The sequence below is a fragment of the Balaenoptera ricei genome, chromosome 6, assembly GCF_028023285.1.
Source record: "Balaenoptera ricei isolate mBalRic1 chromosome 6, mBalRic1.hap2, whole genome shotgun sequence".
NCBI lineage: Eukaryota > Metazoa > Chordata > Mammalia > Artiodactyla > Balaenopteridae > Balaenoptera > Balaenoptera ricei.
Window position 1 is genome coordinate 67,235,393 of NC_082644.1, and position 18,190 is coordinate 67,253,582.

Consider the following 18,190-nt stretch of genomic DNA (forward strand, 5'->3'; position numbering starts at 1 on the left):
GAAGCCTGTCCCAAATTGCTTGTCTTAGCAGAAACCCATCTAAAAGCACTATCGTGATCATCCCACAGCTTTGGTCAGATTTTTTTGAGCAATTATGCAATGCATAGCATATGACCAGTGCTGAGTGCGCCCTGTTAAAATTAGCAGCAATCTACAAATTAGAACTATTCTATTCCATAGCTATATTTGTAACTAAGTGATTGTTGACTTTTTACTTAAATTCAGAGCTACCCTAACTTCTTCCAGGTCTCTGATTTACCTGGTGAAGCTGAGGTAATCTAGTACATTATGAAAATAAGCAAATAAATTATTGAAAAATGAACCTATTTGAACTTACAAGTTTACTGTCCATCTAGAAAACCTTAATGAACATATCAGCTCAAACTATATTGAATTTTTTAAAAGTTAAATTAGAAGGTGTTAAAAATTACCTCACCAAATACAGCAAACATAGAGTACAGCAAAAATAAAATAATCATATAATTTTTATGCTGTAATCTGCATTATATTCCAAAATATTCTTTCTGGAACTATGGGATTCCATTGCTTTTTTTCTTTTCTTTTTTAGTCTCTCTCGAGACACAGAACACAATCTCAAATTAAAATACTCACGTAACTGGTTACAATCAAGCTATGTCCCAGAGGAGTCCAAGGAAAGTCAGTGGAGAAAGTGCATTGTAAACTCAGGACACTGTACAAGCCTAAAGCGATGCATTGAGGATTTTAATGTTTTCACCAGGATTTAGATAAAAAGTCATCAGTTCTCCCTCTCTTGTCAACGATATATCCATTCATTCATTATATTTTTATTTACTGATATACCAGACACAATATTAATTAATCTAACTATAATCTTATTTAGATTTGAAGGCTCACGCTGGGTTGTGAGAATATGGGTGATTTCAATTTTATTCTTGATATAATTTAGCACAGTGGCCATGCCTAGCTTTATAATAAAGACTTCAAATATTGACTAACCCTACCCAAGTATACAAAATGGTTTGAGGGGAAGAAAAAAGAGAGAAAAAAACCCACAAACAACTGTAAAAGGGCCACGAACAGAAGGATGGGCAAATGGAGAAAAGTTGGTAAGGGTAAACCAGAGCTGGTGGGGGGAAGGGGGTATTTCAAACAGGTGGGTGGGGAAAGGGGTGGAGCTTGGACCCTTGACTCAAGGTCTAAGTGGTAGCCAGAGGGCTATAAAAGCTTGGTGGAGCCAGGCAGCGAAAGCAACCTAAAGGCCAGGACTGGCACACTGACGGAGGCCGGTAGGCTACAGCAGGTGCAATATCTCGAGAAAGGCTGAAAAGCTCAGAGCGGAAGAGATCAGGTCCAGGATGCCGCTCCTGTTCTTGTCCCACCTGCTAGGGGTGTGGCTGCTACTGAGCCAACTTCCCAGAGAGATCTCAGGCCAGAGGACGAACGACCTTATTAAGGCATGCGGCCGAGAATTAGTCCGCCTCTGGGTCGAGATCTGTGGCTCGGTCTCCTGGGGGAGAACGGCTCTGAGTCTGGAGGAGCCTTGGCTGGGATCCGGACCGCCGGCAGGTGAGAGCACCCAACCCCCGCCCCCGACCAGCCGCTCCGTACTTCCCATTGGTTGCTGTCCGGCTGCCGAGCAATCGGAAGGGCGGCCCACATGACTCGGAAGCTGCCGGTGCCTAAAAGTTTGGGATTTTGCCTCGTAACTTGCTTTCTAGTCAGGATTTCACCCGGGATTTCACCACAGGGAGGGAAAGCAGCGGGAACAGCAAATGGCCTTACCTGAGAGGCACTTGGTGCCCTTCACCTCCTGGCAGTCCGGGTGGCGGGGCAGGGAGGGAGAAGGAGGAAGCTACAGAGGGAGGTAAGTGCTCAAAGACCTACAGTAGGCGGGGCGTACTCAGCCCGGAGGATCCGCACTCAGGCCAGAGGATCAGTCCGAGGGCAGGACTGAAGGCTTGCTGGTGGATGGGGCAACTGGACAGGGCATCTTACCTTGAGATGACAGGGGGGCAAACAGTGAGGTGTGAGCTGGTTATGAAGCGTATTTGCGCACCAAAGGGCATAGGGCAGAGACCTATGATAGGTTCCTGAAGTGTAAACATAAAAGGGGGCCTTAAATTTAACGACCCTCCTCCTTTGTTTAAAAAAAAAGCAAGCTCGGCTGTGGCCCATGCCATCGAAAACTTACTCTTTTATTTTTATTTGTTAACTTCACCAAAGGGAAGGACCTAGCCTCCCACTTCTTTGAACTGAGTCTTGAAGTTCATGTGTGAGAGAAGGGATTAAAGAGAAAGAAAAGGGCCTGATGGTCTACAAGAGAAACTGAAGGGGAACAAGAGTCAAGGGAAGTTTGCCCTTCAGCCAAACAAAGCAGAAAACATGATTGACGCTTCAAGCATTTAGAAGCTGCAATGGATTTTCTTTAAAAAAGCAAGATCTCAGAATTAAATCTGGAATTTTTTTTAAAAAACACTTTGTTAAGTTATAAAGCATTTATAAAGATAAATTGGAAGCTAAGTTTAAGTAACAATGGATACTTTCACTGACGTATAGCCTAGTCTAATCACTGTAATGGGTCATGTTAAAATCAGGGAGGGCAAGCTCAATTATGAATAATTGTTTTATATTTCATAACACATGCAATTTATGATAAATCACAACTATATTTATAGGCTACATGCATATCCTCTATATAAGTGACCCTCATGTAAAATCATTGTGCACACTAAGTACATTTACTGCCCTTTTATGGGACTTAAAATATGATTATAAAGTTTTTTACCTAACTTTTCTACATTGTTGGTCAGAGACTGATGTATTTAATGCAAGTTTTTACATACTTCTTGTATAATATTAATAGAAGAGTACCACAGAGTTTAGGAATTCACTGATTCAAAGTAGGCAAGACCAGATTGCTTCATTGTTTCACTTTTTCTGAATAAATAATATGCTCATATTAAAGACTGAAAAATATACATAAATACAATAATAAAAATGAAAGGCACCATTAGATATTAAAGACTGAAAAAAATCTGTGAATTTAATGAGAAAATGAAAATATCTATAATAAATGAGGAAATGGAAAGCAATATTAATATTTGGCAATAGGTATGTGTATCTCCTGCATTTTCATTTAACATTATATTGTGAGCATCTTCTCAAACTGTTAGACTCCAAAAAGATAATTTAAAATTTCTTTCTGGTATTCCACGTCATAAATCTACCATATATATTTAACCATTCTTAGTAGACATTTAGGTTGCCTCCAGATTGTTGCTTAAAAATGGTTTTCTGACTACTTTTATACCTATCTAGATATTTGGCCAAATTTCTATTTCTGTAGAAGAGGATAGTGATTTTAAAATATTTTTAAAGAACTGTCTTTGTCACTGCTCAGTACATAATTTGACTGGAAATAATCTAACAAAATATTGCCTGCAAGTGAGGATCAAGGGAAGTGTTTAAATTACTAGTTAAGAATCACTTTGGAAGTACATGTCAATAATCTGTGATTCATGAGGTTTAAAACCTCTATTATTCGATAGTTTCTGTTTTTACATTATTAAATTGTTATTTTCCCACAATGCGTGCAGAAATAATACTCACTGTACCATTTTAAAAACAAGATAGATATTTTTAATTAGAAGAAGTCTATGTTAGTCTACTGTTTTAAAAACAAGATAGATATTTTTAATTAGAAGAAGTCTATGTTAGTAAGAGTTTAGTCCAAAATATACTGATTAGGAGGCATTTGTATGAATTCAGGTTGATTAGGATATTATCTTTTAGACTCCAGAAGCTAAAGTTGTTGTGAACTGCAAAATATTTCAAAATAAATTTAAAAAATAATTTTAATAAAGAGTACAATGCAGGCAACAAAAGCAAAATTAGACAAGTGAGGCTACATCAATCGAAAAAACTTCTGCACGGCAAAGGACATACTCAATAATGAAGGGGCAACCTATGAAATAGGAGAAAATATTTGCAAGCCATGTACCTGATAAGGGGTTAATTTCCAAAATATATAAAGAACTCCTACAACTCAATAGCAAAAAAACTAATAACCTGGTTTTAAAATGGGCTAAAGACTGGAATAGACATTTCTCCAAAGAAGACATACAAATGGCCAACAGGTATAAGAAACAATGCTGTATATCACTAATCATCAGGGAAATGGAAATCAAAACCACAATGAGCTATCACTTCACACCTGTCAGGATGGCTATTATCAAAAAACAAAAGAAAAGTGTGGTTAAGAATGTGGAGAAATTGAAACCCATGTATAGTATACTGTTGGTGCGAAAGCAAATTTGTGCATTCACTATGGAAAAGAGTGTGGCGGTTCCTCAAAAAAAAAAAAAAAAAAAAAGAACTACCATATGATCAGCAATCCCACTTCTGGGTATTTATTCAAAAGAATTGAAATCAGGATCTTGAAGAGACATTACCACTCCCATAATCACTGCAGCAATATTCACAATAGCCAAGATGTGGAAACAAATTAAATGTCCATCCACAGATGAATGAATAAAGAAACGGTGGTATATACATACAATGGAGTATTATTTGGCCTTAAAAAAGGAAATCCTAAAATATGCAACAACATGGATGAACCTGGAAGACATTATGCTAAGTGAAAAATGCCTGTCTCAGAAGGACAAATACTGCTTGATTCCACTATTATAAGTATCTAAAATGTCAAACTCATAGAAGCAAAGAATAAATGGTGGTTACCAGGATTGGGAGGAGGGAAAAATGGGGAGCTGCTAATTATCATGTATAAAATTTCAATTACGCAAGATGAGTTGTTTCTAGAAATCTGATTTATAACACTGTACCTATAGATAATCATGGTGTATCGGGCACTTAAAATTCTGTTAAAAGGGTAGATCTCATGTTAAATGTTCTTACCAAAATTAAAAAAAAAAAAGATATATGGGAACTCTGTCACATTTTTGTGAATTTTCTGTAACTTTAAAAGTATTTCAAAATAACAAGTTTTTAAATTGAAAAAAAAAAAAAGTGCCAGAAACAACAACCTATGAATAAATGTAAAAGAAACTACAAATGTTTTGCCTGATTCATTAACTGTCTTTAAGTATATGGAAAGTTACAATCAGCTTTTCTTTGTATTCAATAAAGCTCCAATTAGAGAAGGTTTAAGTTAGAGCAAGGAGAGTTTTTATGAGGAGATTGAATTGAACTTAGGATGTCTTACTGAGGGAAAATGTGAACATTTCTGACTACCAAAAAATGGTATAAATTCTCATCTGTCAGTGCCAGTTTGGAACTTGAATGAGAGAAAACATTGGGAGGAAAAATAAAATGTTAGAGTATTGTTTTCTTTCCGCTGAAAACTCCAATTGTTGAAGTTTGTTGTTGGCTGAGATTCTTGCTACAGAACTCATAGGAAGTGAACGAGCCGAGACCATTCCTGCCTGGGTGAGGGGGCATGGTTTTCTCTGATCCGTAGGCATCAGTGGTTGCCCAGGAATCCATCTTCCATGCTTAGATTTATATCTCTTGACCTCATTGTTTCCACTATTTCAGGAGGAATGTCTTATTATAAGCTGAAATGGACAGTTTTGCTGTCCATGAAAAACAGCAAGTAGTGATCCAGGTTTACACTATAATTTAAACTTCATCTGTGTTTCAATATTTTTTTGGTGCTGTAACTCTCAAAATTGTGTAATGGGGATAGGTAAGGTTAGGATAGAATTTACCTGGAAGTTTTTTGAGGGCAGGAAAGATGTTTTCTTTTTATTTATATCTCTAATCTGGCAGAGCCAGAGACACGGAAACTATCAATGGATGTTCAGCTGAACTGAATGGGTATAAAGAAGGAAGATGTCAGCTGGTCCCTGAAAGTTCCCAGCCCAAGTCTCAACCTTCATGTATACCCATCCTGGGATGCTACTTAAGACCAGGCTCCCTTCCTAGGGAACACACAGAACTTGCATAGTTTATGATCTACAACATTGGAACAAAAACCATACACAGTAGTCAGTAGACACACACCACAACAGATTAAAAATCTCTTATAGTCAGTGATTTGTTGGTTAGTGTTCTTTTAACCCATTTCTCCATAAAGTAAAACATTACTGATTTGCAGTAAATACTCTAAGGAAGAGAAATTATTAAATACATGTATGAGGAGCATCAGAGACTGGTATCTCCTGCCTACTAGATCAGAGCAGTTGGAAATTCTGCCTTTTTAACTTTATCCTGAAGCAGTAACTTGCCACCATGGAACAGTTGATAGTTTAAAATAATTAATATACTTTTCAAGGATTACTATCATAACTCAGAAGTTGCTTAGTCATAGAAATAAATTACTCCGGTAATAAAAATTCATCCGTGGTCAAACTGAGTGTTTTTGAGGATCAAGATGACTTCAGAAGTGTCAGAGATAAAAAAGTGCTATGGTGAAAGCATTAAAGGGACATAGGAGAGATGACAAGGGTACGAGTGGAGTAAAGCAGAACCTTGGTAATGTTGTTTAACCTGCCCAACTATAATAAACTAAGCTTTTTAGATATCAGGACACTTCCTGATTCTGTTTTATTGTTGAATTCTATTGAAGCAATGCTTTCCTTTGTGTCTATGCAAAATTTTATAGTTTTCCTGATGTACTTTAACATGAATATTTTTTCTCTTCCCCCTCTTTTTTAAATTAGAAATCATGCCATCCTCCATCACCAAAGATGCAGAAACCTTAAAGATGTTGTTGGAATTCGTTCCTAATTTGCCACAGGAGCTGAAGGCAACACTGTCTGAGAGGCAGCCATCACTGAGAGAGCTACAACAATCTGCATTAAAGGATTCAAATCTTAACTTTGAAGAATTTAAGAAAATTATTCTTAATAGACAAAATGAAGCAGAAGACAAAAGTCTTTCAGAATTAAAAAACTTAGGCTTAGATAAACATTCCCGAAAAAAGAGACTGTTCCGTATGACACTGAGTGAGAAATGTTGTCAAGTAGGTTGTATCAGAAAAGATATTGCTAGATTATGCTGAGATGAAGCTGTGTATTTCATCTAATGTTCACATGTATTCTCACTGACACATTCACTGATGCCTCTGTCGCCCCACTGATTACTAGAATATGAGAAATTATTTTTAGTGTTTAGGTTTTTCATTTGATGTGTAATAAAATGTCCCTTGCATTACTGTAGTTTCTGATAATAATACTTTTTATGTGAGAAGATATTTTTGTTTTTTATTAATGATATAATTATGTTATTGCTTTTTTAATGCTACTAACTTAAACTGACAATAAAATCTTTATCACTTTAGCCACACACAATAACTCAAAGAAAATTTTAGAACTAGATAGCTTAGTAAAATGCTATGTCTTGCATAAGTGAGAATGGACAAGTCTATTTTTGAAATCTGTATCTGATAAATTATAATCTGTCACCATTTTCCCTCCAAACATAATGCCCAAATGTTCTTTCACAACTTAATATCAAATGAATTATTTTAGTAGCAAAAAAATAAAAATTTAAAAATAACTTACACAATACCTAACACCAGGTACATAAAATGGACCAAAAGTTTTTTACTGACATTAACTCTTAGATCGAATATGCAGTCACAAGATTTGAAATTTTCTAGTAGATTTAAAAATATTTTTTGTGTCTTACTGAACTATTAATTGCAAAAAAATCAGATTGGACCCTAAATCAATTTAATTTAGTTGAGGCCATATAAACTCAAGTATTTTTCAAACTAGGGTTCTTACCTTAATTCTACTGTCTAAAACACTAAAAAGTAAATTATAATTTTTTAAGGAGAAAAATGAATATATAATACATATAAAAGAATAAACAATTCAGTGTCATATATTATAGAAAAACTGTATTAGCAAGGGAACATACTTTGTTTGCTATTTTAGAATTTACAAACCATTTCTGTAACAAAATAACTGTGAAATGATATGAAAACTTGTTAGTATAGTAAATTAACAGAGTTATCATCTTAGTGTTTAGCCAGTTCCTTTGATTTACATACACTTAAATTTTTAGGCAGCATTTATAAAAAAAAGTGCACTTAAATAGCAATTTAATCTCCATCATATGTCTGTAAATAGAATTTAAAAGGATTAAAACAGCAACCCCCATATTTCAAATTCCCATACATGATTAATCATAATCAGGCCTCCAACTAAGGCCACCCTGTAAAACTTCATAAAAGGCTGTGGAACCTCAGAGGCCATAAGCCACCTTGGACAAAGCCTGGAAAAGTGCTGTCTGAAATGGAAAACCCAACACAGGAGAACAAGGGCAATGACCAGGAAGCTTACAGCCCAGAAAGGACAAAGAGGCATCCCCAGACACAAGAGGCATCTCCCCAGAACCTGCCCTGGCCCATGTCCCTCATCTGCTTCTCCACAAAAGCCCTGAAGACAGGGCTCCTAGCCCAAGAATCTGTATTCACTACCTCTGATGATATCACTTTTTAAGTGCTACAAAGACAGTCTGTGGTTAACCATCTACTATAAATACTATGATAATCAGTTAACATCTTTAAGATATCTAATTCTTGGGCTGCTAAAGTCCTCCTAAAACTCTCATGAGAAACTGATGATTGTATGCTTAATTTATTTCTCATATAAAAAATTTACTCTGGGGGCTTCCCTGGTGGCACAGTGGTTAAGAATCCACCTGCCAATACAGGGGACACGGGTTTGAGCCCTGGTCTGGGAAGATCCCACATGCTGCGGAGCAACTTAGCCCATGCACCACAATTACTGAGCCTGCGTCTAGAGCCCATGAGCCACAACTACCGAGCCTGCATGCTGCAATTACTGAAGCCCACGCACCTAGAGCCTGTGCTCCGCAACAAGAGAAGCCACCAAAATGAGAAGCCCGTGCGTAGCAGCGAAGACCCAATGCAGCCAAAAAAAAAAATTGTTTATATACATGTTATCAGTGAGGATTGTGTTCCCTGTAAATAACAGAAATCCCTATAACAGTAGCTTCAAAGAAGACTGTGGAGTGAACATCCAACACTGAATGATGCCAGCAGGCTCCTATCACCTTTCCAGTCAGCTCTGCTTAACATACAGGCCTTCCTCCTTATGCACTTCTTTCTCCTCATGAGCCCAAGATGGCTGCTGCACGTCTAGATCTGTGTACATTTTAGGACATAAGAAGGCTTAGTGCCTGGATCAGAAAAGCAAAGGCTTTGCCAGAAACCTCCACATGTGTACTTATTTCACATTAGCCAGAACTGTGTCACATGGATATTACTACCAGCAAGAGACATTGGGAAATCATTTCTACCACTTAGAGACTAGAGAGTTGAGGTAGGCAAGGGAGAAGGGTCTAGAAAGGAGATTGGATCAGTCAACCTACAGCTTTGCTCATACTTGCTGTTCTTGTACCTACAATGTCTGTTTCAAATACATTAATCTTTATTTATTAACTTTCACCATTAAGATGAACTCCAACTGGAGTTGGATCCAAATGATATGAGAAAAAGAAAGAAGTCTTTGGAATCCAGTAGACATGGGTAGGAATGCTCTAGCACTTACCAGCTACATGCATGGGCACATTTAATATTTCTCTTTAAAAAGCTGTCTTTCTTTTGTTTTGACTGAAAACATTTTAATTTCTGAGTTAACAGACATTATTTTTTAATTGAAGTATAGTTGCTGTACATTATGTTACAGGTGTACAATACAGTGATTCACAATTTATTCATGTCCGGAGGTTATTCATGTCTGGAGCTTTTTTATTTTCTCACACAGAACCTCTGTACCCACTAAATAGAAACTCCACATTCCACCCCTGGAAGCCTCTGGTAACCACTATTCTACTTTCTGTCTCTATGAAACTGCTTCTCTAGGTCCTCATATAAGTAGGATCATACAATATTTGTCCTTTTGTGTCTGGCTTATTTCACTCAGCATAATGTTTTAAGGTTCATCCATATTATAGCACATATCAGAAATTCATTCCTTTTTATGGTGGAATAATGTTTCATTGTATGTATGTACCACATTTTCTTTATCCATTCATCCACTGATGGACATTTGGGTTGTTTCCACCTTTTGGCTTTCGTGAATAATGCTATGAACACGGGTGTATAAATATTTAAGTTCCTGCTTTGAGTTCTTTTCAGTACATACCTCGGAATAAAATTGCTGGATCCTATGACCATTCTATTCTTAACTTTTTGAGGAACCATCATACTGTCTTCCACAGATGCTGTACCATTTTACATTCCCACTAGCAGTGCCCATGAGTTCCAATTTCTCCACATGCTTGCTAACACTTATTTTTGTTTTGTGATAATAGCCATCCTAATGGATGTGAAGTGAAATCTCATTGTGCTGATTTGCATTTCCCTAACAACTAGTGATGTTGAGCATCGTTTCACGTGCTCATTGGCCATCTTCTTTGGAGAAATGTCTATTCAAGTCCTTCACCTATTTTAATTGGTTTATTTGTTTTTATGTTGTTGAGTTGTAGGAGTTCTTTATATATTCTAGATGTTAATACCTTTTTTGATATGTAATTTGAAAATATTTTCTTCCATTCCATGAGTTGTCTTTCACTCTATTGTCTTTTTTTTTTTTTTTTGGCTTAAACAACAAAATTTATTTTCTTATAATTCTGGAGGCTAGAAGTCCAAGATTAAGTTGCTGTCAGGGTTGGCTTCTGGTGAGCTCTCTCTTCCTGGCTTGTAGATGCCACCTTCACACCATGTTTTCACATGGCCTCTTCTCTGCAAGTGCATGGAGAGAGGGAGATCTTTGGTGTCTCTTCGTCTTCTTACAAGGATCACACCTCCACCCTTACAATTTCCTTGAACCTTAACTATCTCCATTAAATGCCTTATCTCCAAATACAGTCACATTACAGGTTAGAACTTCAACATATGAAAGGGGGGTGGGGGGACACACAGTTCAACCCATAATAATGACCATTTTTATTTGTAGACCTTTTTTTAGTATTTATTTAATTTTTATTGGAGTAAAATTGATTTACAATGTTGTGTTAGTTTCTGCTGTATCATATATTTGCAGACTTTTTAATGATGGCCATTCTGACTGGTGTGAGGTGGTACCTCACTGTAGTTTTGATTTATATTTCTCTAACAGTTAGGGATGTTGAGCATCTTTTCATGTACTTGTTGGCCGTCTGTATGTCCTCTTTGGAGAAATGTCTATTTAGATCTTCTGCCCATTTTTCTATTGGGTTGTTTGTTTTTTTCTTGTTGAGTTGTATGAGTTGTTTGTATATTTTGGAAATTAAGCCCTTGTAGGTCGCATCACTTGCAAAGATTTTCTCCCAGTCTGTAGGTTGCTTTTCATTTTGTTTATGGTTTCCTTTGCTGTACAAAAGCTTGTAAGTTTGACAAGGTCCCATTTAAACTTTTTGCTTTTATTTCTATTGCCTTGGGAGACTGACCTAAGAAAACACTGGTACGATTTATGTCAGAGAATGTTTTGCCTATGTTCTCTTTATGACAACCACCTTTTTAAATGAAGTCAAACCTCCTCCCGAGGAAAACAGCTCTAACTTACCGGTTGCCTAACTTTCAATGTTGTGCATTATCTGTATGAAAAGTGTTTCTTTCCAATTTGGATTTGGCAGAAACTTCAAAACACACAGATAGTCTAGTAGCATCTGCACCAGGTTTCAGAGGGTTGACAGTTCTCCCTGTTGATAGTCTTTTGATGCATAAAAGATTTTAAGTTTTAGTCAAATTTATCTATTTTTTCTTTGTTTCCTATGCTTTTGGTGTCACATCCAAGAAAGCATTCCCAAATCATTTGTCAAGAAGTTTTTCCCCTATGTTGTCTTCTGAGAGATTTATAGTTTTAGCTCTTACATTTAGGTCTTTGATCCATTTGAGTTAATTTTTATATGATATAAGGTAAGGGTCAAACTTCATCCATTTTCATGTGGATATCCATATTTCCTGCATTATTTATTGAAAAAAAGTCATTTCCCCATTGAATGGTCTTGGCACCTTGTCAGAAATAATTTGAACATATGTGTGAGGGTTTATTTCTAGGCTCTGTATTCTATTCCTTTGATCTATATGTCCTTTCTAATGACACTACAACAATGCTTTGATTACTGTAGCTTTGTAGTAAGTTTTGAAATCAGGAAGTATGAGACCTCCAATTCTATTCTTTTTTTCAAGATTGTTTTGGCTATTCAGGGTCCCTTGTGATCTCATATGAATTTCAGGATGTGTTTTTCTATTTCTGCAAAAAACATCATTGGGATTTTGATAGGGATTGCACTGAATCCGCATATTGCTTTGGGTAGTACTGACATCTTAATAATATTAAGTTTTTCAACCTATGAACATCAGATATCTTTCCACATAGTTATGCCTTCTTTAGTTTCTTTCAGCAATATTTTGTAGTTTTCAGTGTACAAATCGTTGACATCCTTTATTAAGTTTATTCCTAAATATTATTCTTTTTAATGCTATTTTAAATTGACTAGTTTTTAAAATATCCCTTTCAGATTGTTCACTGTTGGTGTATACAAATTTAATTGATTTTTTTGCGTTGATTTTTTATATCGCAATTTCACTGAATTCATTTATTAGTCCAGCAGTTTGTGTGTGTGTGTGTGTGTGTGTGTGTGTGTGTGATCTTTAGGGTTTTCTACATCATATCATCTAGAAATAGAGAAAATTTTACTTCTCCTTTCCAACTTGGATGCCTTTTATTTCTTTTTCTTGCTGAATTGTTCTGGCTAAAACTACCAATACTATGTTGAAAAGAAGTCGCAAAAATGGGCATTGTTGTCTTGCTCCTGATCTTAGAGGAAAAGCTTTCAGTGTTTCACCATTGAGCATGATATTAGCTGTGGGTTTTTCATACATAGCCTTTATTTTATTTATTTATTTTTTTAAATTTTTATTTACTTATTTATTTATTTATGGCTGTGTTGGGTCTTCGTTTCTGTGCGAGTGCTTTCTCTAGTTGCGGCAAGTGGGGGCCACTCTTCATCGCGGTGCGCGGGCCTCTCATTATCACGGCCTCTCTTGTTGCAGAGCACAGGCTCCAGACGCGTAGGCTCAGTAATTGTGGCTCACGGGCCTAGCTGCTCCACGGCATGTGGGATCTTCCCAGACCAGGGCTCGAACCCGTGTCCCCTGCATTGGCAGGCAGATTCTCAACCACTGCGCCACCAGGGAAGCCCATACATAGCCTTTATTATGTTGAAGTAGTCCTTTTATTTCTTGCTTGTTGAGTATTTTCTCATGAAAAGGTGTTGAATATTGTCAAAGCTTTTTTGCATCAATTGAGATGATCATGTGGATTTTTTTCTGTCATTTCTGTTTTTGTGGTGTACTACATTGATTTTCAGATGTTGAACCATTCTAGCATTCCAAGAATAAATCCCACTTGGTCCTGGTATATGGTCCTTAGAATATGCTGCTCAATTTTGTTTGTTAATATTTTGTTGAGGATTTTTGCCTCCATATTCATAAGTGGCTTTGGTCTGTAGTTTTTCTTATAGTGTCTTTGCATGGTTTTGGTATCAGGGTAATGCTGATCTCATAGAATGAGTTAGGAAGAGTGCCTTCTTCTTCAATTTTTTGGAAGAGTTTGAGAAAGGTTGTTGATAATTCTTCCCTAAATGTCAGGTAGAATTCACCAACGAAATTAACTGGTCTAGGGCTTCTCTTTGTTAGGAGGTTTTTGATTACTGATGCAATCTCTTTACTAGTTTATAAGTCTATTCAGATCTTCTATGTCTTCATGATACATTATGGGAGGTTTTATTTTTCTAGAAATTTGTCCATTTCCTTTAAGTTATGCAATTTGATGGCATACAATTGTTCATGGTACACTATTATAATTCATTTCTGTAAAATCAGTAGTAATGTCTCCAATGTCATTTTTTAAAATTATTTATTTATTTATTTATTTAAGTTTTATTTTTGGCTGCGTCGGGTCTTAGCTGCAGCACGCGGACTCTCTAGTTGAGGTGCGCAAGCTCAGTAGTTGTGGTGTGTGGGCTTAGTTGCCCTGCAGCATGTGGAATCCTAGTTCCCTGACCAGGGATTAAACCCACGTCCCCTGCATTGGAAGGCGGATTCTTTACCACTGGACCACCAGGGAAGTTCCTCCAATATCATTTTTGATTTTAGTAATCTGTCTTCTCTTTATCATTGTCAATATAGCTAGTAGCATTTTGCCAGTTTTGTTGATCTTTACAAAGATCTACCTTAAAATTTTTTCTTATTGTTTTTCTATTCCTTATTTTATTTATCTCTGCTCTAATATTTATTATTTTCCTCCTTTTGCTAGCTTTGAGTTGTTTGTTCTTTTTCTAGTTCATTAAGGTACAAAGTTAGATTGTTGGTACCATGGTACATATTATGGAATAATAGTCAGCAAGTAAAAGCAACCAAGTATTGATGAATACAATAACCTAGGTGAATATCCACAGAACTAGGGTGAGTGAAAAAAGCCAGTCCTAAAGGTTACATACTGTATGACTTCTTTATAAACATTCTTGAAATGACAAAGTTATGCAAATGGAGAACCATTTCACCAAAGGTTAAGGCCAGGAGGAGTTGTTTGGGAGGGAAGTTGGTATGACTGTAAGGAACTTTGTGGTATTAGAATGGTTCTATATCTTGACTATAACAATGTCAGCATCCTAGTTGTGATATTGTACTATAATTTTACAAGATGTTACCACTGGAGAAAAGGGATCTCTCTTCATGATTTCTTACATTCATTCACATGTGTGAATTTGTATTATCTCAAAATTTAAAAATTAATTTAAAAAATTCCTCAAAGCCCTAAGACTCATAGGGATTAGTTGTGAATTGTTTGCTGTGGACACTCAGGCAAAAGGGTAGGAATGCATGGAAGATATAAAGTAGTTGGAAAGATACTGGTTGTGAAATATAAAAGAACAAGAGATTCACTCTTTAAATATCTATTTCAAGTGCTACTAAAGTATGCCTAAAACTCTCATGAGAAACTGATGAATGTATGCTTAATTTATTTCACATAAAAAATTTACACCACTTATATATTTGTATTGGTTAGGATTGTGTTCTCTGTAAATAATAGAATACCATACCACAGTGGCTTAAATAAGCCTATGTAGTAAACATCCAACCCTGGTCCAGCAATTCAGTGATGCCAGCAGGTTCCTCTCACTTTTCCTATCAGCTATGCTTACCATATAGGCATTCCTCCATATGCTCCCACCTCATGGTTCCAAGATGACTGCTGCATTTTCAAGTATCAGTGTGCATTATAAGCAGGGAAAGACGAAGGCACAAGAAGGCTTAGTGCCTGGATCAGGAAAGCAAAGGCTTTGCCAGAAACTTCCATATATGTACTTATGTTGTATTGGGCAGAACTGTGTCACACAAACACTGCTACCTGCATATATCAATTTGCTAGGGCTGCCATAACACAATACCACAGACTGGATCATTTAAAGAATAGAATTGTATTTTCCCATAGTTTTAGATGCTGGAAGTACAAGATTAAGGTGCTTGCAGAATTAGTTTCTCCTGAGGCCTTTCTCCTTGGCTTGCAGACAGCTGCTTTCTTCCTGCATCCTCACATGTCGTTTGCTCTGTGTGCTCACATTCTATGTGTCTCTTCTTCTTCTTACAAGGAAACCAGTCTTTTAAATTAGGGCCTCACCTATATGACATTTAACCCTAATTACTTCTTGAAAAGCTCTATCTCCAAATACAGTCATATTCTAAAGTTCTAGGGTTTAGGTCTTAGGTCTTCCACATATGAATTTTGAGGGAACACAATTCAGTCTATAAAATTCCACTCCCTAGACCCCCAAAATTCATGTCCTTCTCACATGCAAAATACATTCACTCCCATCACAAGAGTCCCCAATTCTTAACCCATTCCAGCCTCAATTCTAGTTCCAAAGTTTCATCTAAATATCTTCTAAATCATGTATGGGTGAGACTTGAGGTATGATTCAGCCTGAGGCAAAATTCCTCTCCAGCTGACAACCTGTGAAACCATATAATTCGTATGCCTCCAAAACACAATGGTAGAAAACAGTGGGACAGGCATAGGATAAACATGTCCATTCCAAAAGGAACAGAGGAAGGAGGGAAGGAAGGAAGGAAGGGAGGGAGGGAGGGAGGGAGGAGAGAAAAGAAAAGAAAAAAGAAAGAAAAAGAAAGGTGATAGGTCCCAAGCAAAGTCTATAACATGTCAAGGCAAACTCCATTAGATTTTAATGCTAGAGTATAATCCTCTTTGGCTCAATGCTGTTTCAGGCCCACTGGGGCTCTACTTTGGGCAGTGGACTGCCCCACAACTGTGAACATCAGCCTTGCCCCCCAGGCAATGAGAAGTAGCAGCCTGGTCTTTTGAAACCAGAGAAGAGACAGTCTTGTCCCTGGACCTGTGGTGCAGGGGGACGGCCCTGCCAACCCCTGAATCACCCATGGGATCATTCTTCCATTTTCCTGAAGAATAATGTATATTCACAGCTGAGTAGCTCTATTGTTCCATTTTGTAGACTCCTAGAAGTCTGAGAGTCTTCCTTCATTTTGTTTTGTGTTTGTCCTTTTTGTCCAAGCTGCATGTATTTCTGCTACTATAGACCCATCTTTATTCCTGGTTTCTGCTGAGATGGGTGCCTAGATGCATGGGTAATCTCTTTATGGAGTGATTATACAGCCACATTTTTGGTGTCCTCTCCAGAATACACTTTCCATTTTTTTCAATATGGATAGGCTGAGAATTTTCCAAATCTTCAAATTCTGGGTCCCTTTTGCTTAACAATTCCTTCACTTTATCTCTCTCCTCTAGCATTTTGCTTTAAGCAGTAAGGAGAAAACAGGCTGTACCTTGAATACTTTACTTAGAAATCTCCTCAGCTAATTATCCACATTAATCACTTTTAACTTCTACTTTCTACACAACACTAAAACACAATCAGACAAGTTCTTTGCTACTTTAAAACAAGGGACCACCTTCCCTATAGTTTCAATAACACATTCCTCATTTCTGTCTGAGATCTCACACAGAAACACCATTACCATTCATATTCCTACCAACAATCTCTTCAAGGCAATCTAGGCTTGTTTTAGTGTACTTTCAAAATTCATCCAGCCTCTAACCATGACCCAGTTTTAAAGCCACTTGCACATTTTTAGGTTTTTGTTACAGCAGCAACTCACTTCTCAGTACCAAAATCTGTTAGTTTGCTAGGGCTGCCACATTAAAGCAGCACAGTCTGAGTGGGTTGAACAACAGTAATTTATTTTCTCACAGTTCTTAAGCTGGAAGTATATCTAGGTGCTGGCAGGCTTAATTTCTCCTGGGACCTCTCTCTTTGACTTCCCGACAGCTGCCTCCTTGCTATATCCATGGCTTTTTCTCTCTTTGCACACATCTCTGTGACCCTTTCTCTTCTTGTAGGGACATCAGTCATACTGGATTAAGAACCCACCTTTATGACCTCATTTAAACTTAATTACCTCCTGATAAGCCCCATCTCCCAAAACAATCACATCCTAAGGTATTGGGGGTTTGGGCTACAACAAATGAATCTGGGGAGGGGGTGAACACAATTAAGTCCATTAACACTGCAAGAGACATTGGGAAATCATTTCTATCACCAACAGCCTCAAGAGTTGAAATAATTAAGGGAGAAGAGGCTAAAAAGGAGATTGAGTCAGCCAACCTAACTAAAGTTTTGCTCATGCTTGCTGCTCTGATACCACCAATCACCCATTCAAAGACATTAACCTGCATCTACTTACCTTCACTGTTATGGTTAACTCCAACTGGAGCTGGATTCAAGGGGTACAATGGCAACAAAAAAGGGGTGTTGGAATCCAAAAGACATGCAGAAATCCCAGATCCAGAACTTACCAGCTATATTCATTGGCACATTTATACTTTCTCTTTAAATAGTTTTTTGGTTTCTTTTTTTTTTACTTCAAATCTTTTATTTATTTATTTATTTATTTTAATTGGGGTATAGTTGTTTTACAATGTTGTGTTAGTTTCTACCGTACAACGAAGTGGAGTTCCCTGTGCTATACAGCAGGTTCTTCTTAGTTATCTACTTTATACATATTAGTATTTAAGTACATGCAAAGCACTTTTAGCTGTACCCCAAAGGACCATGAATCCTGACTTTCTCAGTGACCCTTAACTAGAAGGTAAGCACATATATTGCACATGGGCAAGTCAACGTTACACTG

The 18,190-nt window shown here is 37.0% G+C and overlaps 1 protein-coding gene across 2 annotated transcripts; it reads left to right on the forward strand.

The window, feature by feature from the left end:
* The first annotated feature begins 1,182 nt into the window (after positions 1-1,182).
* On the forward strand, positions 1,183-7,193 carry LOC132367841 (prorelaxin). 2 transcript variants are annotated; one of them, XM_059926444.1, is made up of 2 exons: positions 1,183-1,548; positions 6,663-7,193. In XM_059926444.1, exons 1-2 carry the CDS (start codon positions 1,338-1,340, stop codon positions 7,001-7,003), a joined length of 552 nt encoding a protein of 183 aa, XP_059782427.1. In that variant the 5' UTR covers positions 1,183-1,337; the 3' UTR covers positions 7,004-7,193. The 2 variants fall into 2 exon arrangements, with proteins under 2 accessions (XP_059782427.1, XP_059782429.1); XM_059926446.1 differs by lacking the exon at positions 1,183-1,548 and adding an exon at positions 1,627-1,846.
* The last annotated feature ends 10,997 nt before the right edge of the window (positions 7,194-18,190 follow it).

Bases quoted from the DNA above. Each gene is read 5' to 3' on its own strand.
- LOC132367841 (XM_059926444.1), top strand. From the start codon at position 1,338: ATGCCGCTCCTGTTCTTGTCCCACCTGCTAGGGGTGTGGCTGCTACTG. The intron at 1,549-6,662 runs GTGAGAGCACCC...TTTTTAAATTAG, and splicing joins GGGATCCGGACCGCCGGCAG to AAATCATGCCATCCTCCATC.